The 20,186-nt window shown below is 35.3% G+C and overlaps 1 protein-coding gene across 1 annotated transcript in view; it reads left to right on the forward strand.

The window, feature by feature from the left end:
- Positions 1 to 19,853, forward strand: part of TNKS2 (tankyrase 2) — a 37,221-nt gene extending 17,368 nt beyond the window's left edge. Inside the window, exons 13-27 of the mRNA XM_049809589.1 lie at positions 665 to 744; positions 1,169 to 1,314; positions 1,729 to 1,894; positions 2,191 to 2,410; positions 2,834 to 2,943; positions 3,639 to 3,827; positions 4,553 to 4,805; positions 5,462 to 5,544; positions 6,114 to 6,234; positions 8,737 to 8,834; positions 9,467 to 9,541; positions 10,600 to 10,705; positions 12,283 to 12,469; positions 13,915 to 14,071; positions 14,362 to 19,853. Of these exons, the coding sequence (XP_049665546.1) occupies positions 665 to 744; positions 1,169 to 1,314; positions 1,729 to 1,894; positions 2,191 to 2,410; positions 2,834 to 2,943; positions 3,639 to 3,827; positions 4,553 to 4,805; positions 5,462 to 5,544; positions 6,114 to 6,234; positions 8,737 to 8,834; positions 9,467 to 9,541; positions 10,600 to 10,705; positions 12,283 to 12,469; positions 13,915 to 14,071; positions 14,362 to 14,424 (2,054 nt within the window). The 3' untranslated portion in view covers positions 14,425 to 19,853. The remainder of the gene's footprint in view (positions 1 to 664; positions 745 to 1,168; positions 1,315 to 1,728; positions 1,895 to 2,190; positions 2,411 to 2,833; positions 2,944 to 3,638; positions 3,828 to 4,552; positions 4,806 to 5,461; positions 5,545 to 6,113; positions 6,235 to 8,736; positions 8,835 to 9,466; positions 9,542 to 10,599; positions 10,706 to 12,282; positions 12,470 to 13,914; positions 14,072 to 14,361) is intronic.
- The last annotated feature ends 333 nt before the right edge of the window (positions 19,854 to 20,186 follow it).

Below are 20,186 nucleotides of genomic sequence, written 5' to 3' on the forward strand. Positions count from 1 at the left end.
TACTTGCAGTTTCAAGTGCTGTCAAGAAATAACAGTGAACACAAGTCCAAAAAAAAAAAAAAAAAGGTACTTTCTACAAAAGGCAGTAGAGTTGTACAGTTCTTATTCCATAACCACATGCACAGGGAGAGTGCCAGCTCTAGGTGTAATTAACAATATAATTTACTCTCTAGTATTCAGCTACCCAGATTGTGAGAGATGCTCAGAATGTTTCATGGTGTAGCCACCTGGAATAATTTTGGAAAAATCCTGATGTAGGGAGGGGGAAGTCTTGCAAGTAGAAAATGAGTTTCAAAGGCAAAAAATGGCTGCTTTGCATTTGTGAGCAGAGGCAACAGGGTACATGGATTATAAAGAGTATGGTTTGGGCATTATACATATAGGTAAGCTTCTTGATATAGTCCAATTCTGAAACTGAAATAAGAATGTTTAGTTGGTTCCACAGTACTTCAGAATGGATAGGAAGCACGTTGCTACAGGCAACTTTGCAAACACTGTTAGAGCTAATAGCTACAGTTGCAGATAGTAAGAAAAGACAAAACTTGTGTATAATTGGTTAACTTTTTTTAAGGGAAATCCTTGAAATACTCAAATGATTTCCTGTCTTAACAAATTCCTTCAACTACATATACTTACCTGTCATGCAACCTCATTTCTTTTGCAGAAGGTATCCCATTAGGTAATTCTGATGCAGATCGACAGTTGCTGGAGGCTGCAAAGGCTGGAGATGTGGATACTGTAAAAGTAAGCTTAAACCTGTCCTAAAAATAAGAGGGAGTTATATCCTGAACTGTAATTTCTCAAAACAAGCAAACAGCCCTTCACTGACTGCTTTAGAGTTGTGATCCCTGTCCTAAAACCTTTGTGTTGCACAAATATCGCAAATGACAAAAATGTAATGTTCACCACCTCCAGTAGCTTGTCTTATATAAAAAAGCATAAAGAATTCACAGGTGTGGATTTGGGAGGAGAGAGTATTTAAATTATTTTTTTCTTGGGACACAATCTTTGAAAAGTAAAGGGTTTATATAAAAATAAATGAAGAAATAAACTTTTTAATGAAAAAAATTTTTCAAAGTTAGATGTGTATAACAACTTTTTATGACTAAATTAAAAGTTTGCCAGCACTATATGTAGTGATGTATGTTTTGTTTTGGGGATTTCACAGAAACTATGTACAGTTCAAAGTGTGAACTGCAGAGATATTGAAGGACGTCAGTCTACACCACTTCATTTTGCAGCTGGATATAATAGGGTATCCGTTGTTGAATATCTTCTTCAGCATGGAGCTGATGTGCATGCAAAAGATAAGGGGTAAATACGTATATACTTTCTTGGCAATTGTAATTGCTGATACCTGTTAGTTCTTGAATGTTGCTAGCTGATAAGCATCCTGTCTTTCTTCAGACATTGATTTTTTTTTTATTTTCATGGAAAATTCTGTTAGAATTAAGGTGTTCAGAATATCCACAAAAGCGTTTTGCAGTACTTGAGACTAGAGCGTGAAGAATTTATCTGGCCCTGTGTTTTTACTTCTCTTAAGTGCCACTGCTGATTGCATTTTTACTACTTTGGCGGTAGATAATCCTACTGTATTAGACTGTTGTGGAAAATTAAAAATAAACATAGTTTGATTGTTTAAGGTGCATTAAGTTTTAAGTTTATATCACTTTGTGAAAAAAGACTCAAGTTTTTAAGACAATTTTTCTGTTTTTTAATTGTTTCCAGAGGACTTGTCCCTTTACATAATGCTTGCTCATATGGTCACTATGAAGTTGCAGAACTGCTGGTTAAACATGGTGCAGTTGTCAATGTAGCTGACTTGTGGAAATTCACTCCCTTGCATGAAGCTGCAGCAAAAGGAAAATATGAGATTTGCAAACTCCTGTTACAGGTACTACGTATGCTGGATAGAGGTTACTTTCTTTTCTCTCTTGTTCAGTCTGAAATGTGATTGGACTTCTTTGAGAAATTGATTTGTTTTGTGGTTTCTAAATGATTGCAGTTAAATGTATATTTTCAGTAGAAGGGATACTATTAGCAACTACATTGTCCTTTCTCACACAGTAAATGGAAGTCTCTCTGAAGGATTCGAGTTCATGTCAGAATATTTGCTCAATGAGGTGTAAGATGCCTAAGATGCAACGTGTTTATTCTGTTTACCTACTTACCACCTGTTTTTGTGCACAGCATGGAGCTGACCCTACAAAGAAAAACAGAGATGGAAATACTCCTCTAGACCTCGTTAAAGATGGTGATACTGATATTCAAGACCTACTTAGAGGAGATGCAGCTCTACTAGATGCTGCAAAGAAGGGTTGTTTGGCCCGAGTAAAAAAGCTGTGTTCACCTGACAATGTCAACTGTCGGGACACGCAAGGACGGCATTCAACACCACTACATTTAGCAGGTCAGTGTTTTAATTAACTGGTTTGATCAGAGTTACTAGTTACTGTGGCTGAACTTTCTATGTCTAAGCAACTTCAAAGTGTAGCCTCAAGCTACAGGATTCCATGTTTTCTCTTAAAAAAAAAATAAAAATTTATGCGTATTAATCTTATGTTCCTCTTCTAAACTGTTTAACTCTAGTGAATTTAATTTCCTATTCTCTGTAGCCAAGGGGGTCTTTTATTGTTTATTGACAGAGGGTTTAAAACCGAATACTCTTAAATAGGGTGAAGCTGTCCTCACTAATAGGTCATATGCTGTCTTCACTGGGATTGACATCCTAACTTTCAAGTAATTTAAGTTAATTACTACTTCTCTACAGCCTGTTGAGGATGGGGTTTTTTTAATATGTTCTATTTATTCTGTCCCTTTTGCGACCTTCCAGCTGGTTACAACAATTTAGAGGTTGCAGAGTACCTGTTACAGCACGGAGCAGATGTGAATGCACAGGATAAAGGAGGTTTGATTCCTCTGCATAATGCAGCATCTTATGGGGTAAATAGCTTAAATTTTTGGAGGCTTTATTTATTTTTTAAAAAATAAATAAAAGTGATACATTTCATTGACAGCATTGTGAACCCATAGTCCTAGAAAGCTTTTGCCATTGAGTTGTAATGTAACCTTACTTGTAAAAGACAAAAAAATAATTTGATCATAGTCAGCTCATTGTATAGGTGAAGACTCTTTTGAATTTGTAAAATCATGGTTGGAGTTCTGAACATGAATGCTTAGAAAGCCAGCAGCCTGAAAGGTGTTGCATAAAATGCATTTCCTTACCTGTGCCAGTCAAACTTTATCAGCAAGATCTCATTTTCTTTTATTTGGCTGGTGTTGAGACACTAATTGTTTTTGTGGACTTCCTGGATCAAGTCTTTAATCAAATCAGTTGGAGTACTTTCCAAACTGGAAGTTCAAATTTGGGCTCTTTTCCTTCAGATTCCCCTGGATTTGGCATTCTGTTGTAGTCTGTCCTTTTTTCTCACAAGAGAAGAAATCTTAACTTTTTACTGATATGTTATAGGTGAGGAAGAAAACACCTTGTTTTAATACTTTTTTTTAAACCATAATTAAAAAGTAAATGTATTCTAAGAAAATTCATAATGAGGATTACAGAGAAATATCAGTAATAGTTCTGAGTTAGTTTAATACACTGTGGTACCTTGGAATTTAATAGATGTTTTATTTTCCAGCATGTTGATGTAGCAGCTTTACTTATAAAGTATAATGCATGTGTGAATGCTACGGATAAATGGGCTTTCACACCTCTGCATGAAGCAGCCCAGAAAGGAAGGACACAGCTTTGTGCCTTGTTGCTGGCACATGGAGCTGATCCTACTCTGAAAAATCAAGAAGGACAAACTCCATTGGACCTGGTCACTGTAAGTGATGGGGCTCTTCTTGGGAAGTCTGTGCCATTTGTGGCAGCTCATCTAAAAACTATACTTAAAAAAAGAAATAGTAATATGGCAACTTCTGCAAAATTTAAGGTACTGTGGTTTCTCTGGTGTTTATACGTGCCTGGTAAGGAAAGTCAGTAGAGCCTTTATAAACATTTAAATATTTTCTTGATCAAGACTTCTTATTTCAAGAAGGGGGGGGCGGAATAAAAGGAATTCATTTTAATTAGGTACTTATAGCTTGACTAATACAAAAATTGTGGCAATAAAATGTAAGCAAACTTTGTAGCAACATAAATTTAGGAAACTACCTGGCTGTTAAGTTTTTGGGTGTTTCTTTGCTAAGTTTTATAATACAATTCAAAGTTACACTCAGAGTAACTGTTTTGTTGCATAAATTCCGGTTGTCAGTAGAAGCTTTTGTTCATTTTTCATAGAAAATGAATTCTGTTTAATTGTCCCTAAAGTTTTTTAGAAATATGAAGTCTACTTTTTATCTTAGTACAGTTTTTATTTATAAACATTTTTCAGTTTCATGCATGCTGTTGGCACAAAAGGCCATTTGTAAACTGCATTGTAAAATGCATATTTTTCCAATATGCATTTATTTGTTTTTCAGTATACTTTAGGGGTCTCAAATAATGATAATGCATTCTAGGAAAAGTAAAAGTGTTCTGCCGTTTTAATAAGTTGTTTTCTGCTTTTAGGCAGATGATGTCAGTGCATTATTGACAGCAGCAATGCCTCCTTCTGCCTTACCGACTTGCTACAAACCTCAGGTTATAAGTGTGTCTCAGACTACAGGTTCTACAGCTGATTCCCTGTCTTCTGTTCCATCCAGTCCATCCAGTCTGTCTGCTGCAAGTAGTCTTGACAATTTGTCTGGTAGTTTTTCTGAACTTCCTTCTGTTGTTGGTACAAACAGTGCAGAGGGAACTACTGTTCTGGAGAAAAAAGAAGGTGAGGCTTTCTCAGTTAGGAATGAATAACATTTTCTACCATATGGTAAAAAGAATACCCAAGTGTGAAGTTTCCCACACATGCACAGTTACTATGACATATGCAGTATCCCTATTCTTTATGACGTTGTTAATGAGGAACAGAAGTCTAAAAGTCTCGCTGTACGAGATTTTAGTACTTTCCCCTTACAGAACCTTTAAAATGTTGTACATTTTTGTTGTACAGAACCAAAATGGTGGATTGTGTTTTAAAAGAGAAGTCGAATGAAATTTGGCTCCATACCAAGCAATATTTTACTACAAACTTTATCTAGTTTGTAAGAGGCTATTCTTAGATCAGATATCTGGAAAAGGTTACTTCTATAATGTTTGAGTTCTCAAAATATTTTCTGTTTGAACATGCATTTCTGGTAGCTAGTTAGTTGCTTATCTCGTGGAAGCACAAAGACTGCTCTTGGGAGGGGTAGAAATCTTAGAGTACTAGTATAGATTAAGTAATAGTTACCACTGGTTAGTGATACAGATATTTATTCCCCATCTTCAGAAGACCAGGAATTTCTGTCTCTCTCGTTATTGCCACAGACAGTGTAGAGATGTGTATACTTTATTTTACAATAAGTGTATGAATGTTCATTGTGAGTTTTTCTTTTTACCCAGTTTCAGGTGTAGATTTTAGCATAAATCAGTTTGTGCGGAACCTTGGCCTTGAACATCTAATTGACGTATTTGAGAGAGAACAGGTAAGTAGCTATATTTATTTCCAGACACTCAGCTAGAAAGCAAGGGAATAAATACTGACTGGTTAGAATAATGTAATAGACAGATGTGAATGTTAAAAGGAGTGGAATAAAGGAAAGGATTTTTTTTAATTGATACATGATATATATTAAAATATGTTTGTGTATATAAAAAAAAGGGGGGGCAATAATATCTATATCAGTTTGAGAATGTAGGCATGTTTCCTTTCAGTGGTGTAAATAATTAGTGTTGATTAGTAATTTCTGGGTTTGTATCTATTGGCTTGAATACATCTAGAAAATTGTATTTCTCAATCAGAAACATGATCCTTGCAAGCAATATGAGTTACATAATTGTAGTTTGTAGCATATTTATTTAAAGACAAAAGTTTGGAGAAAACAATTGAGTAAAAGTAAAGTACGAGAATAGTACACTAAAGTCTCTAATGTTCATGTTCTTTTCATACTTGCTTTTTATCTCAACAATTGTGAGGTGTATTTTCACTGTCATTGGCAGCTGTTGCAGTCTGTTTATGCTGTTGTACAAAAAAATGATGTTGTTTTCATTATAGATAACACTGGATGTATTGGTTGAAATGGGACACAAAGAATTGAAGGAAATTGGAATTAATGCTTATGGCCATAGGCATAAAATCATTAAAGGAGTTGAAAGACTCATTTCTGGACAGCAAGGTATATACGTGTTTCAAATTAGTATGTAACACTGCCTTTATAGAAACCATTTTTGTAGATGCTTTAGATTATTCCAAATTGTGTCTCATTAAAAAGAATCGATAATAAAACTTGTCCTAGAAAATGACACTTCAGATGATAAGAACATCTTCTGACTTGAAACATTAATTTGTTCTGTGAATTACTGTGAATCTTGCCTTTCGGTTCTGTAATTTATTATTTTTTCCTTCGTGATCACTGTTTTGTGTTTCCTTAGGTAAAGTTTTGATCTAGCGCAAAATGATTGTAAGCTTTTTGAGGTAGGGAGTATTTATCTTCATTGGAGCACTCTGGAGAGCAGACCATGCTGTCTGTTGATGGGTTAGGGCCTGTTATGTACTGTTCCATTGGGTTCTGCAAAAGAATACTGTGTTTGCTGTCTCAGAAAGCCAACTGAAATTCTTATATATACTTTTCTTTAAAAATAGAGTTGGTGTGCTTCCAGTGAACCAAAATTAACATAATTTCTTTGTTTAACAGCTTCAGCTTATAATGAAGTTTATGCTAAAGCCTCCTTATTTGTGCAGCACTGTTGATACTAGCACAGTCCTGGGAATGGTATGCTTCATTTAACTATGGCTGCATAAGAGAGAAAAAAACACTGAAACATCACTTACTATTGTTTTGCTGTGTTTCACAGAAATTGAATAAATTATTTAGAATTGGTAGGATTTTTTCCCCTTTTGAGATACCACCTGTGAGTTCTTATTCTAAAATCTGCACTCCATAGTAATGAGAGTCTCTATCCTAAGCTTTAAATTATTTTTGCTCCTTAAAACAGTGTTAACCAACCCTTAAGATAATCCTTTTCCTAGTAATGAAGTATTTAAGCAAATCTTCATAATTTTCTCTTAATTGTCAGATGTTTTTTGACAGATTCATTGAGTATTTTGGATAGAAGTTATTTCTAAGGTGTCATTTCAGCCTCACATCCTGTTTGAGTTCTAATTTTACACAACCAATAATGATATACTGGTTTTGCCTTCCAAGTAGGACTGATGTATTTTTGAACATACATATATTTGTACATATTTTAATATGTCTGTATATAGACAGAATGTCAAGCATCTAAATCCTTCACCACTCCCACCCCCCCTTCTTTCTAGACTTTTGCTGTCTTGCCATAAGAGGCCTGACATCTTCATTTGTAACATTAACCACAGCCATAAGTACTTCAACTGAATATTTGAACAGCTTTTTGGTTTTTTTCTAGGCTGTGTTTTTGGAGCAAAGAGTATTGTTGTCATTCAGTTGTTTTGTCAATTTTCTGTATCTTGCCATTGTGCTCTTGCACTCAAGTATGTTTGCATTGGTATTTTAACATCTCTTCCTGAACACATTATAGCCATTATTTTGAGGTTAGTAGGACTTTCATGGAAGAGCTTTATTTTGGTGCTTTCTTGCCAGAGTTTCTTGCTCCTGAACACTATTCCAGTTGCACACTGCTAACGTGATACTCCTGACTGTGGATGAATCAGTAATTTCCCTTTTCCCCACATTATTCCTTTCTAGAGAGGTTATAACAGACCCAGCATCTAACTCTGGTCACCTGCTGTTTGTCTGGGAAGGCCATGGGCAAAAGGACACCTGATACACACTGTCTTTGTATTCTTGTGTCCAGTAATTACATTCCCATTAATTACCAGTTGTGATTGAAGTCTGTATGCAAATTGACAATGGATTCTGTGTAAAATTCCGATTTATTTTTTTTTTTTTTAATTTGGAATGATAGAGAAGTTTCCTATAAGCATTCAATATCAGGCTCAGGCCTTTTAGGTTCACAGACTCTCTGAGTTCTTTTGTCAGCTCTTTCTGCACGATCCATGGGAAAAATATTCCTACTGAATTAGCACTTCAAGTCAATTCTCTTGTTCATGATGCCATTGCCATCAGTAGTCATGGACTCTGTATAGGGACAGGTTGCTCACTGTTTTCACTGCCTAGGATTGAAATGAACTCTTAAGTAAGCAACTGCTTACATATGGTTTCCCTGTCATGTACATTAACATACTGAGCTAAGCACTGACAAATGGGTTAGTGTGTTTGAAATGTTTATTCTTGTTGAGAGAATGATTGATCAGTATCCACAGATCAATGAATATGATTGCTGTTGATCTGCATCCAGATGCAGCTGCTGTGCTTGTCATGCCATTTCTAGTGTATGCATACTAACGTATGGGTAGAGGTTATAGACAGAGATGCTGAAAAAGTTTGTTTAAAGCTAATGAAATTATTTGAGGGATCACACTTTGACATCCACGAAAATGTATGTGGCTGATGGAATGCAGTTGAAGTCACTGGTAATCTCTGCTGCCTTTAGCAGCTAACCTCTTCATCTTGCAAACTGAGTTCTGAGAAAATGGTCCCTTTAAAAAGAAAAATCTCTTACTGGTTATCATCGTTCCATATCAGCAGTCTTAAACCCGTTTCTGAAACTGTTGTTGTCTTTTGTTATATTCACAGGACTTAACCCGTACCTGACTCTAAATACTTCTGGTAGTGGAACTATTCTCATAGATCTTTCCACTGAAGATAAGGAATTTCAATCAGTAGAAGAAGAGGTATGCTTTCTTTGTAGTCTCTCAGTATTTTTGTTATTTCTGGTAAAGAAGTAGATAAAGAAGTATTGCTAGGCAATTTAACAGTGCAACAAACATCTCTAAGCCTAAGAAAAACTTGCATAAGGATACCTCAGATTTCCAGCTTTGCACCACTAATAATCTGCTCATGATGTCCATAATTTTTTTCTTACTTGCGTTATTACTGCTTGTAGCATTTTTAAAACCTCTCCTATATAGAAAAGCTCTTTGATATAACTTATAAATTCTGTTACCGATTGCCTGTTATACACAGTTTTAAGTCACTACCTTCCAAAGTGTCGTAATCACATGTGACAAAATTCTGAAGAAACAATATTCTAAATAGATTAGTGACAATCTTTTTCAACTTGAAAACTAGACCATGGACTATTCAAGATACGTTTGTTGGGGTTTTTTTTCAAAGAAATCATTAAACTTGTTCATGTGCATCCACAAATTCTGGCACTACTTAACATATAGTCATTACCTAAAAATTTGTTGTATGATTATCTTTTTAAGACAGAATTAGTTCTGTTGTTTATTTGACTGTGTGAAGGGTATGTGTTTTGAATGTGTTCTGACACAAAGTGATCTTTAAAATTCACAATCTTCAGATGCAGAGTACTGTCCGAGAGCATAGAGATGGAGGACATGCTGGTGGAGTCTTCAATAGATACAACATCTTAAAGGTAGCTATTGCATTTTTATGGTAGATGGTTACACCTTTAGAGTTTTGGCTGAAAATAAAATGTCCATAAAATGTTCTACATTTGTTTGTTGAGTTCCATAATGTGGTAAGATGTGTCGTTTTGAGGCATGCACAAGAAAAAGACCATCTTCTAGGGGAATTCAAAGAATAAGATTATATAGAAAAACTGCTTATGGGTTAACAGTCATTAAGAAATTTCATAAGAAATTGACATAGAAGGACCTCACAGAAAACTGGAATGTTTGAAGAAAAAGATAGAAGGTTTTGTAGGAAACAAAAGGTTTCTTTTGAAGGAGTAGCAGGGGAAAAAACAGAAGTGAAAGCAAAACTCTTGATTGAAGCATGGAAGTAAGGCCACCTATTTTGGCTTGATTTAATGCCAAAGAAGCTTAAAACACCAGGCAGTAGACAATCTTGCTTTAAGTAATTTAGTGGAATTTTGGTTTGCATTTTTTTTCCCCTCAAGAAATGGTCATTTTCATTAAAATGATAGAGATTTTGATTTGCAAGTAAGTACTACTAAGTTTTATTCTAAACTGATGTTACAGTTTTCCCAGTAGAATTTATATGCTGTATCTACATGCATAAGGCTTTGCCAATGTCCAGCATACCTCTGCAGAGAGTACATAATTTACTTTCTTCTGAAAGTGTTGTAGAAGTCTTTGTGGAAGATTCTTCTTAATTTACTGGATGATCTTTCTACCGGTGGTTTGGCATCAAGCTACCTTTGGAGTGATACTCAAGGGGAATTGTAACTAAGCCTGCTAAATTAAATTAAGAAGTATTGCTTAACAGATGTTTAAAATTAATTTATTCTTATTTAAGTATATAATTATGATTTACTTAAGTTATGCTACAACAATCAACTTCTTCAGGGTAAGTTAGAGAATTTGTGTTTCATTGAGTTCTAAGGAAAGTATTCTTGTTTAAGTGGCAGCGTAAGTGTACTGTGGTATAGCTGCTGTAGGTTAAACATCTGTCAAGTATAGCAAACAAGTTTTCAGGTTCAGAGTGGAACTTACATTTTGACTGTTTCAGATTCAGAAAGTGTGCAACAAAAAACTATGGGAAAGATACACTCACAGGAGGAAAGAGGTCTCTGAAGAGAATCATAACCATGCTAATGAAAGGATGCTGTTTCATGGTGAGACATTGAAATGCACTTTATGAACTCGTTTCACCATCAACACTCTTTATTGGAGGGTTTCCACTGACTCAAAGTAAATTTTCTCAATGGAAATAGGCTCTAGGTTTTGCATGAGTTTTATATGAACAAGTGTTTGTATATGTCACAATGGGGACATATAATGCACTGCATCTTTCTTCTGAAATTTGCATTTCCTTGTCTCTCCCTAAAGGAGACTTCAAAGTTCTAAAACATTTTAGCAATTATGAATGGAGATTAAAGGGTGTGCCTCCTTCTTGGTTAAATTACTAATTCTGTTTCATCAACTGTATGACCAAAATGATTAAGGGTCAAACTCTATTCTGCTATGGGTTGTTTGGTGTGGGATTTTTTTGTTTTCTTGTTTTTATAATTTGATAAGTTAGTTCTTGTTCATCATTCCAGAAAAGATAGCTTATATTCAGCAAATTAAAGCCAATTGAAAGCTCTCCTGTGCACAAATGCTTAATTTGCTTGTCAGGACAAACTATGTAAGTTCACAGTACATCCTTACAATGAAAGCTACATAGTTCCCAACATAATACATTACTGTTGGAAGCAGCAATTACACCATAATTAACTGCTTGCCCAAACTTGCAGATATCTAAATCCTGTCTTTTGACTTTCCCTGTAAGAGGAAATGGCCTCTTAATGGAATGACCTGTCTTTAAAGGAAAGTCTTTTAAATTAGTTAGATAATAAGAAAATTATCCCTGGAACAAAGCAGTTAATGCCTTATGAGTGTTGTAGTTTGGGGGTGGGGGGTTTTTGGTTTTGTTTTTAAGTCTTTAGTTTATATATTTTTTTTAAGCATTAACATATGTCTTTAACCATGTATGCCACTTACAGAAAATTATGAGTAATTTTCATAGGTTTTTCTCATTCTCATCTGGAATGTTCTGCTTCATATAAGGTTTTATCATCTTTAGGTTGGAGAATAAGGCTTTGGATTATTTTCACTATAATTCCCAACATAACTCTGAAATGCCATGTCCTCTTAGAACAGCTTTTCTCTAAAGGTGCTTTCATATTTATATATACTGTCATAAAAATCCTTACTAAAAAAAAACCCTGCACTTTTTGTGAAAATTAATGGGTATCAGGTGTCTTGAGGTGCAGAAATTGAATGGGTTATTCTTTAAGGCTAAATTTTATGACCATTACAAGTAAACAAAGATTTGTTTACATTTATTGCTTTTTTAAATACAGTCTACTTAGTGTTAGGAAGAAGACAGGATATGTGTAGCAGTTCATCAGTGAATCTTGGTTAGAATGAAGCTCTGCCAAAGGGAGTGCAGATTCATAGAGCCTTCTCTTGCAGCAAGAGTTGTCTCAGATACTGTCTTTTGTAAATCCTTTTTGAAAATGTACGTTTAGCAGCTGCTGTCATTTGTAGCAAATTGGCTGTGTAAATCTGAGGTCAGAATTTCTGGAGATTGATTTCCTTGTAAGTGTAGAAAAACTGTACAAAAAAAAGTTGGGAATGGATGATTGAATTGTGATACCTACAAAAATCTGTATACTGTACTTTCAATATTTTACTTCCTTTCTCTTAGGCTCCCCATTTGTGAATGCAATCATTCACAAAGGCTTTGATGAGAGACATGCCTATATAGGTGGCATGTTTGGAGCTGGGATTTATTTTGCTGAAAATTCTTCCAAAAGCAATCAATATGTGTATGGAATTGGAGGTGGCACTGGATGTCCAATTCACAAAGATAGATCTTGTTATGTTTGCCACAGGTGAGTCCTTCAGAAGAATCTGATTTTGCCTTTGTGTATTGTGTCATAGATCATCAAGTCAGCAGATTCTCTCTGAAGAAATATTTACTTGGTAACTAAACCTTCTCAGCACACTTTATAGGCTGGACTTAGTAAAGACTTTCGGAAAACTTTGATATTTAAGTCTTAAAGAACCTTTAACCATCTTCAGTGCATTTAACCAAACCTTTGCCCTTAACTTGTAAAAAATCAGATTTATGTAGCCAGCGAGTGAAGAGGATCTGCTAGGTGCTTGTGTGAAAGATGCAGCAATATGAGGGTTTAGCCCATGGCCTGTTACAGAGAAAGAAGAAATTCAGTGATAATTCAGATGTTGTATTTCTTTGAGGTGGATGTACTTTATAACAGTCAGCCCCCATGTCACTGCTGCTTCACGCACTAAAATACACTTATCATATGCACTATTTGTGGACTCTATACCACTGAGTTCTTAATACCGCTTTTCTGCAGAACACCTGTTATGTCTGATTGACACCATCAGTTCAGAATGAAGTTACTCTTAAGTCATGGAGTTAATTGTGTTAGTGGCCATCATTTCAACCAGGAGAATATTTAGCATGTTTGTGTGCATACTGTTTTGCATTGGTATCACAGGGATAAGGTCATCTTCCAGTTTCCTTCCTTGAGTCTTTACCCCTTTCCATATTGCTTACTCTTTTCTGGCACTCAGATGAAGAGAATAATCTAGAGTTATAGGGGTTGTCAGAGTCTTTTCATGCATTCTGAAGTTTTGAATAAGAAGGTTTTTTAATTTGTCTTGCGTGAAGAGTTAGAAAAGCAAAGGTTTTGGCTGTGCAACATAGTACATAACATTGGTCTACAAAAATGCTGAGATTCCATTGCCATTGCAGTAGTACATATGTAAAGAAATAAGTACCCTTGTTCTGTCTTTTTATAAAGAAAACGTAACATACTGACAAATGCTAGTATGAGGTGTTTCATGTTGACCTAGAGTTTGCACTTGGCCTTGATGTTGATTTGGCTGTTAGATACAAATCTAGTGTTAGAACACAAGTGAATTTTGTTGTTAGTAAGAGTGATGGGAAGGTGGGTACCCTCAGAAAACTTTTTTTTTTAAAAAAAAAAAAAAAAGTCCAAAAAGGTAGTGACAATCTTTGAGACAGTCTTTGAGTATGTTGTTAAGCATACTGTTACCAGTAATTAAGATAAACATTTTTCAATGTTATTACCAACACTTTCCTCAGGCAAAAGAGCTTTTCCAAAGGGAGTGTAACTTTAGTCCTTCAAAACAGAACTTCAGAATTTTGTAAACTACAAAGAGTGACTAAAGTGGCTTTAATGTTCCACTATTCTCCTCAAGTAAAAGTTTCAAATTATAAAGATAAGTCTTTCTGGAGCTTCACAAGCATTTTGTATTCATGGTCCTTTTTCCCCTTTTAATACAGGCAATTGCTATTTTGTCGTGTAACACTGGGCAAGTCTTTCCTGCAGTTCAGTGCTATGAAAATGGCTCATTCTCCCCCAGGACATCACTCAGTTACTGGGCGACCCAGTGTAAATGGATTAGCATTGGCAGAATATGTCATCTACAGAGGGGAGCAGGTAAATAGCATTTTGGTTTAGTTTTTCAGACTTTTTTTTTTTTAAGGTGGGTGATGTGTTTGGTGTTTTTCTTACTTTCAAGGTGCTAGGACTTGCTTTTGTCTTAAAACAAAGTCCAACTGTAGTTGCAGGTGAAAGGATTGGTGTTTCCTGAATGCCCGAGGCATTTTACCTTTGACATTTTGCCCTTTTTTCTTTGGCATAAATACTTTTTTCCCCTCTCTAGCAAACATTCTGAATTTAACCAGAAAATGAAGTAATAATAAAGAATGTGTGTGTCGCTCTTCCAGGCTTATCCAGAATACTTGATTACTTACCAGATTATGAAACCTGAAGCCACCACTGAAGCTTAAAACAAATTACTTGTGGGAAATCATCAGACTTTGGATGTGAAGATACCAATGGCTGCCATCTGCTTAATTACAATGAGTTGAAAAAATTTCATCCACAGGTGGTGTGGTAGCAAATGTGAACAAAATATACCATTTTTGACTTGATAAAGCTTTAATAATGTACAGTATGTTTTTCTAAAATTTCAGAAATGTCCTCTTTTTCAGCACTTTAACAGATACCATTCCAGGCATAAACTGGGGTTTGGCTGTGCTAAATTATAAACAAAAATTAACTTGAAACAGTGGTTTTATACAATACTGCATTGAAATTTAAGAGAAATTGTAATGCTCTATACAGGAACTCATTTTACTAATATTGTGTTCTTTAAAACACTGCATTTACACTGAAAATGTTTTCATTTGTAAAACTGTAAATAAGAGCTTTTGTACTAGCCTGGTATTTATTTACATTGCTTTGTAATATAAGTGTTTTAGAACTGCAACCTTGTACAAAATGTTTTTTCCAGATGTTGGTTTGTTCATCTGTGTTTTCTCATGCACGATAGATTTGAAAAGCCAATTTTTTTTTCTGGGTTTATCACTTATTTGTGAGGGAGAAAGCAAATTTTATCTGAAGAGGTTTAGAAATATCCAACTTTGGATTGAATATGCAAAATTTTGTTCTGTATTTTTATTTATGAAATATACATTCCTGAGAATGATGGGCTATGAAAACAGAATGTTCCAGCTGAATACTAAAGTGTTTTTCCACCTACTTCCTAGAGTTGCATATTTTATTTCTGTAAAATGTCTTCTGAAGTTTTTTATTTAACTATAGGTATAGTTAACCTGTATCCTCACTTCAAGGCTAGTAGACCTTGCAAGTTACAGTTTTAGTAAATTATTTTCTTTGAATGTAGTAGGAAAATTAACCTCAAGGAGGTCTTTCTTGAGTTCCTCTTGCTTACATTTAAGCCGGGAAGTTAAATAGTTTATTCCTAATATGAGGGCAAACAACTTGGCCTTTTTTGTATGCTTATTTTGGTAAATTAATCTCCGTGTTGATGCCCTCAGGATATGAGTGTTGTGACGTGGAAATGTTAAAAACCATACTGTCATCTCCTGTGTTTCTTCCATGTTAACGTTCAAGCTGTAGTTGAAGCAGGTGTGTAGAAGTGTGTTTTATCTGCAGTGCTTTTGGCTGAGTGGAACTAGTTGGGATGCAAGGTTCTGCTCCCTGTGGCTAGCCAGCTGGGTGAGGAGTGTATAAGCAGGATGAGCAGCTCTTCCACGGCAGCGGCTGCCTTCAGTAGCCCTGATAAGACCACTTGGGCAGAGGACGAGTACAAAAGGTACAAACCCCTGTTCAAGTCTCATTCAGGGTTATTGAATGCAGCAATCAGCTCAGTCAGCCCTATCGTAGCTCTCTTGTGTATTCTGCTTCTCTTCCATCTGCAGTTTTTACCTACATATTTCAAAAATATGTAAATACAAATTATAGTTCATTTGGGGTTAAAGTGGTTAGGAATATATTTTAGTTGTTTTATATTTCTACATACAGGACGCTATCCCAGAAGACAATTTGTTTGCAGGGCATGTTATCATACCATGGTTTTAAATGTAGTAAGTGGTCAAGATAATGAAATCGTCTTGCTGATGTGGTGGTTATGTGATTATGCTCTATGTAAAAATGTATTGAACTTTACCCAGTTATGTGGGAAATCTGAATAATAAGATTGCATAACTCTTGCAGAAAGTAATATTGGCTATGAATAAAAAAGGCTTTGATTTTTAGGTACTTTCTCCCAGCATGTTGCCTGTTTCTTAGGTATAGTAATGCTGGAATTGGTGTTCATGCAAAATCTGTTAAGTATGTTTAAAACTTTTTTGTTATTGCTAAAATGCTTCATTCTCTATGAATGATCACTTCATGTCTTGTAAAATATTGTGGTATGATAGCATCTTAAGTGGTACCACAATGTTGTTTTTGTCTGTTTGGGGATTTTTTGAGCTGTTTTTTTGCATGACATACCTTGCACTCTGAAGATGGAAGCTGTAATGATTTGATAATACTGACTATTGAGGTGAATCTTTAATCTCTTGTGCAATTAGTCCTGCTTTACTCATCCTGAAGTGTCTTTACATGTACTGTATAACATTCCATATCCATTTAACACTAAATAAATTTAATTCACTGGTTTTCTGGTAGCGTGGGAGTAATTACAGATGCAGTATGTCAACCCATTGTTCTAAATGTAAGCATGCACAAAGCTATAGCAAACTACATCATTAGAGGGGGGAAATTAATTGCATTAAATAGAAAAGCTTTTAATGTGGATGAAAAACTGTAAACACTGTGGAAACTTGTAGTTTGGTATATAGCTAACAGCTTTAGTTACCAGTGAAAATGTTTTAATAATAAATCTAGAAGTAATCTTCAATTTATGCATTTAAAACTCCATTATGTGGTCCAAAACTGAAAAAGAAAACTGCTTTATGTTGGTTTTGTAAAATGAAAAGTAACCTGAAAATTCTTACCTTTCAGATAGCTGCATAGGTAGCAGGATGATGCATACATGAGCAACAGCATAAGTGCTGCTTAGATCACGTGTAGGATTGCCAATAAGTAAATAGTTTTATTTCAGTAGGACCACTTATATGGTAGGAGATTTCCAAAACCAGACTTGTATAGAAGATTTAAATAGATATGAGCACTAGAGGGCAGAAAAGCAAATGTTTGGTAAGATTGGGGGTGATGAAAATCTTTAAAGTATCTTAGGAGTACAACTTCTAATATAATTGCTTCTGAAAATTCCACAAATCCAGGTTGTAAAAAAATTAAATTTAACTTTCCATTCTGCAATAGTTTTTTAAAAACTAAGTAGTTAGTATAAAAACAACTGCTGCAACTAAGCAAATTGAAAATGCGAGGGATTTTTTCTTTAAAACTTTACTCGTAACTTAGTTCTTAAAAATTAAAAAATAATATAGCTAGGTTCTTCTGTCATATAAAACTGAAAAACTTGAGATTATCCATACAGTGCATGTTCAAGAGGTACGTTGGCACTAATTTTGAATGGAAATAACTGCATAAAAGGAGTTGCCCCTGTCTTTTCTACCCTGAACTTGCTTATTAAACACCATGATGTGTGTGTATACATATGTGTGTGTATGTATGAGTACACATACACACACTTGTTCACTCTCCCTTACTTTATTCACCAGGAAGCTGAGAAAAAGTTAAAGAAGTTACTTTTCCCAGCAGACCACCATTGTTAGTGAGTGTGCTGCAGCCTAGGAGCTGTTTCCCCTTCTGCTGCCCGTCTACTGAACTTGAAGTGATAAAACAGTTTTCTCTTCTGCTGAAAACAACTACAGAATCCCATGGGTGGCTTGCCTTCTGCCTTCCAGTAAAAAAGCATAACGGTTTGGTTTGTACTCATCTAATGCAACAATACAGCAAAGACTGCCTTCTCACCTTCAGTGAACTGGAAAATCAGACTGACTGAGGTCTGCGCTTCTGTGGTTCTTGGAGTTGTGCTTTTCCTGCACCCACTGAAGTTGCAGTAGGAGGTGGAGATAGTGGCAGCAAGGGAAGTGCTGTAGTGGAGGGTGTAGAGGGAGGTGCGTGCCTCTTCTTGCCCCTCTCCAGCAAGCATAAGCAAGGGTACTTCTGAGAGTATCAAGGGGTTTCTTCCCTCTGCCTGTGGCTCACTAGATCAGAAAAAGCTGCAGGCACCCAGGACAGAAGCAAGATAGAAAAAGCATGTAGATAACTGGTTTGAAGTTAACATGTTCTGCCCTAAAAAGGGGCAAGGTTGGTAACTGAGAGAAGACAAGACAGGAGGGGAGAGGTAATAAAAGAACTAATAACCTGTAAAGAAAAAAAGGCAAGTTCTACAAACACTGAAAAGTTATGGTAGGAATAACTAATATAATTATTAGGAATGGCCAAGATAATTGTGGTACATCAACTTCCCAACTTATGTTTGAGTTAAATAGCAAGACATTACAGGCATTTCAAAATATCTCTTCTTGAGAATAACACACATTTAGGAGGAGAAAGTTGCAGCAAATTCAAAACAGTAACATTAGACCTGGGAAATAATGTGCGCAAGAGGAAGAAACAGGGTTTAAAAACTGAAGGCAAATGTCCTATACAATAGTTCTTAAAAACATTGGTTTTGAAGCATTGATTATCAGAGTCAAGCTGAAAAACCACAATAGGTAGCATACCAGTAAATTAAAGTATGTCACATTAAATTATCTGCCTGGATTCTGTCCAGTGGTGGGGTGTATATGAGGAGGTGGGAGTATGGATTTTAATGTAGCCAGAAAATTTGAAAAAGGAAGTGGATGTCAGATCCATCTCTCCATCTGTAATCTTGATAAAACCGCTAAATTTATTCAGCTGCAACCCAAGTATGTTTTAGCTGGGGTCTTAATGGGTGGCAGCGAAGGGGATTGTGGTGTTTTCTTACATGGTACAATTGCAGCATACCCAATGCTACTGCATAACACACGTGCAGTGACACAGCTATGGGAACGCTTGCAGTTTTTAAGTTAGGACCATTAAGAGTTTTCAAAAGGTCATAGTAGTAGTATTTGCAAACCTTATTTAAAATAGATGTAAATTGTTTAAGGAGCAAAAGAAAATGCACTAGTGCCTAAGAACATATAACTGAGATTTTTTTTTATAGTTGGGAAAGCAGCCTCATGTCAGCTAATAATACTGTTTACAGATCTAGGTTGGTACATGTGGGAAAGGTTTAACTTTGAATAATGAAGCTAATAGAAATAACCTGAGAAATAGACTTGAAAGTAGTCATTTCTGGGCTAGTGGTGTATACTTTTATGTTGTCTAGCTGCTCTTCAGAAAAGTAACATTTTCCAGCAATATATTTGGAAGCTTATTTCACGACAAGAAATTTATTCAGTTTTGTGAGGCAGTGGGCATCATAGGTCAATAGACAGGTATAGAAGTAGAAATTCTTACTAGCCTGATAAAGAAGCAGGTAAATAAATTATACAGGTAAATAGGATTGACATGTAAGTAGAACTGAGGTTACATGAACAAAGAAAAAGGATTTTCTTGCAGAAATGAGTAACAGTAAATCAACTAGTGTGTATAATATTTATGACCCAACTGAGGAGGATATTGTATCTAATAGTTTTTAATTATTGAAGTAGTCAAAGTGGAAGCTGACAGCAGTTACATTAGGTATTGTTTTAATTAATTATAGAATCAACTACCAAGCAATCCAAAAGTGTCATCTTTAAATAAATAAATCTGTATATGATGAGTAATGCCTGATAGATAATGGTTCCCTATGTGGGAGTATTTTACTGAAGCACTGCAAACATGCAATGGAATAAATTAGATTTGGGTTGCTATTAAAGGGCTTCATTTTGAATAATAAATACTCATTAGAGCAAAAGTCTGATTTAGGGAAAAAACTGGGAGAACTTAGGAGTAGGTTACTAAAATGCAAAAATTTACAAATAATCAAAAAACTATATAAGGACAGTTTCAGAGATAGCATCGTCCCACTAATAACGTGGGGCCCCTGAAGCACATAGTATAGAAAGTGTTATTTAATGCAAGCATTCTAAAACCAGGAATCAGACAAAGAAAGAAATCTGACTTCAAAATGAAGGGACTAATGGTAAAGCTAATTCCAAAAGAGGAATGTGAAAATGCACTAGAAGCTGCAAAACATGGGTTTTAAGGGAAGAAAAATTCCTCCTATTGGGACTAGAGGTCTATGAATGGAGAACAGGTT

This window comes from Accipiter gentilis, chromosome 9 (genome assembly GCF_929443795.1).
Source record: "Accipiter gentilis chromosome 9, bAccGen1.1, whole genome shotgun sequence".
In the NCBI taxonomy this organism is placed as follows: Eukaryota; Metazoa; Chordata; class Aves; order Accipitriformes; family Accipitridae; genus Astur; species Astur gentilis.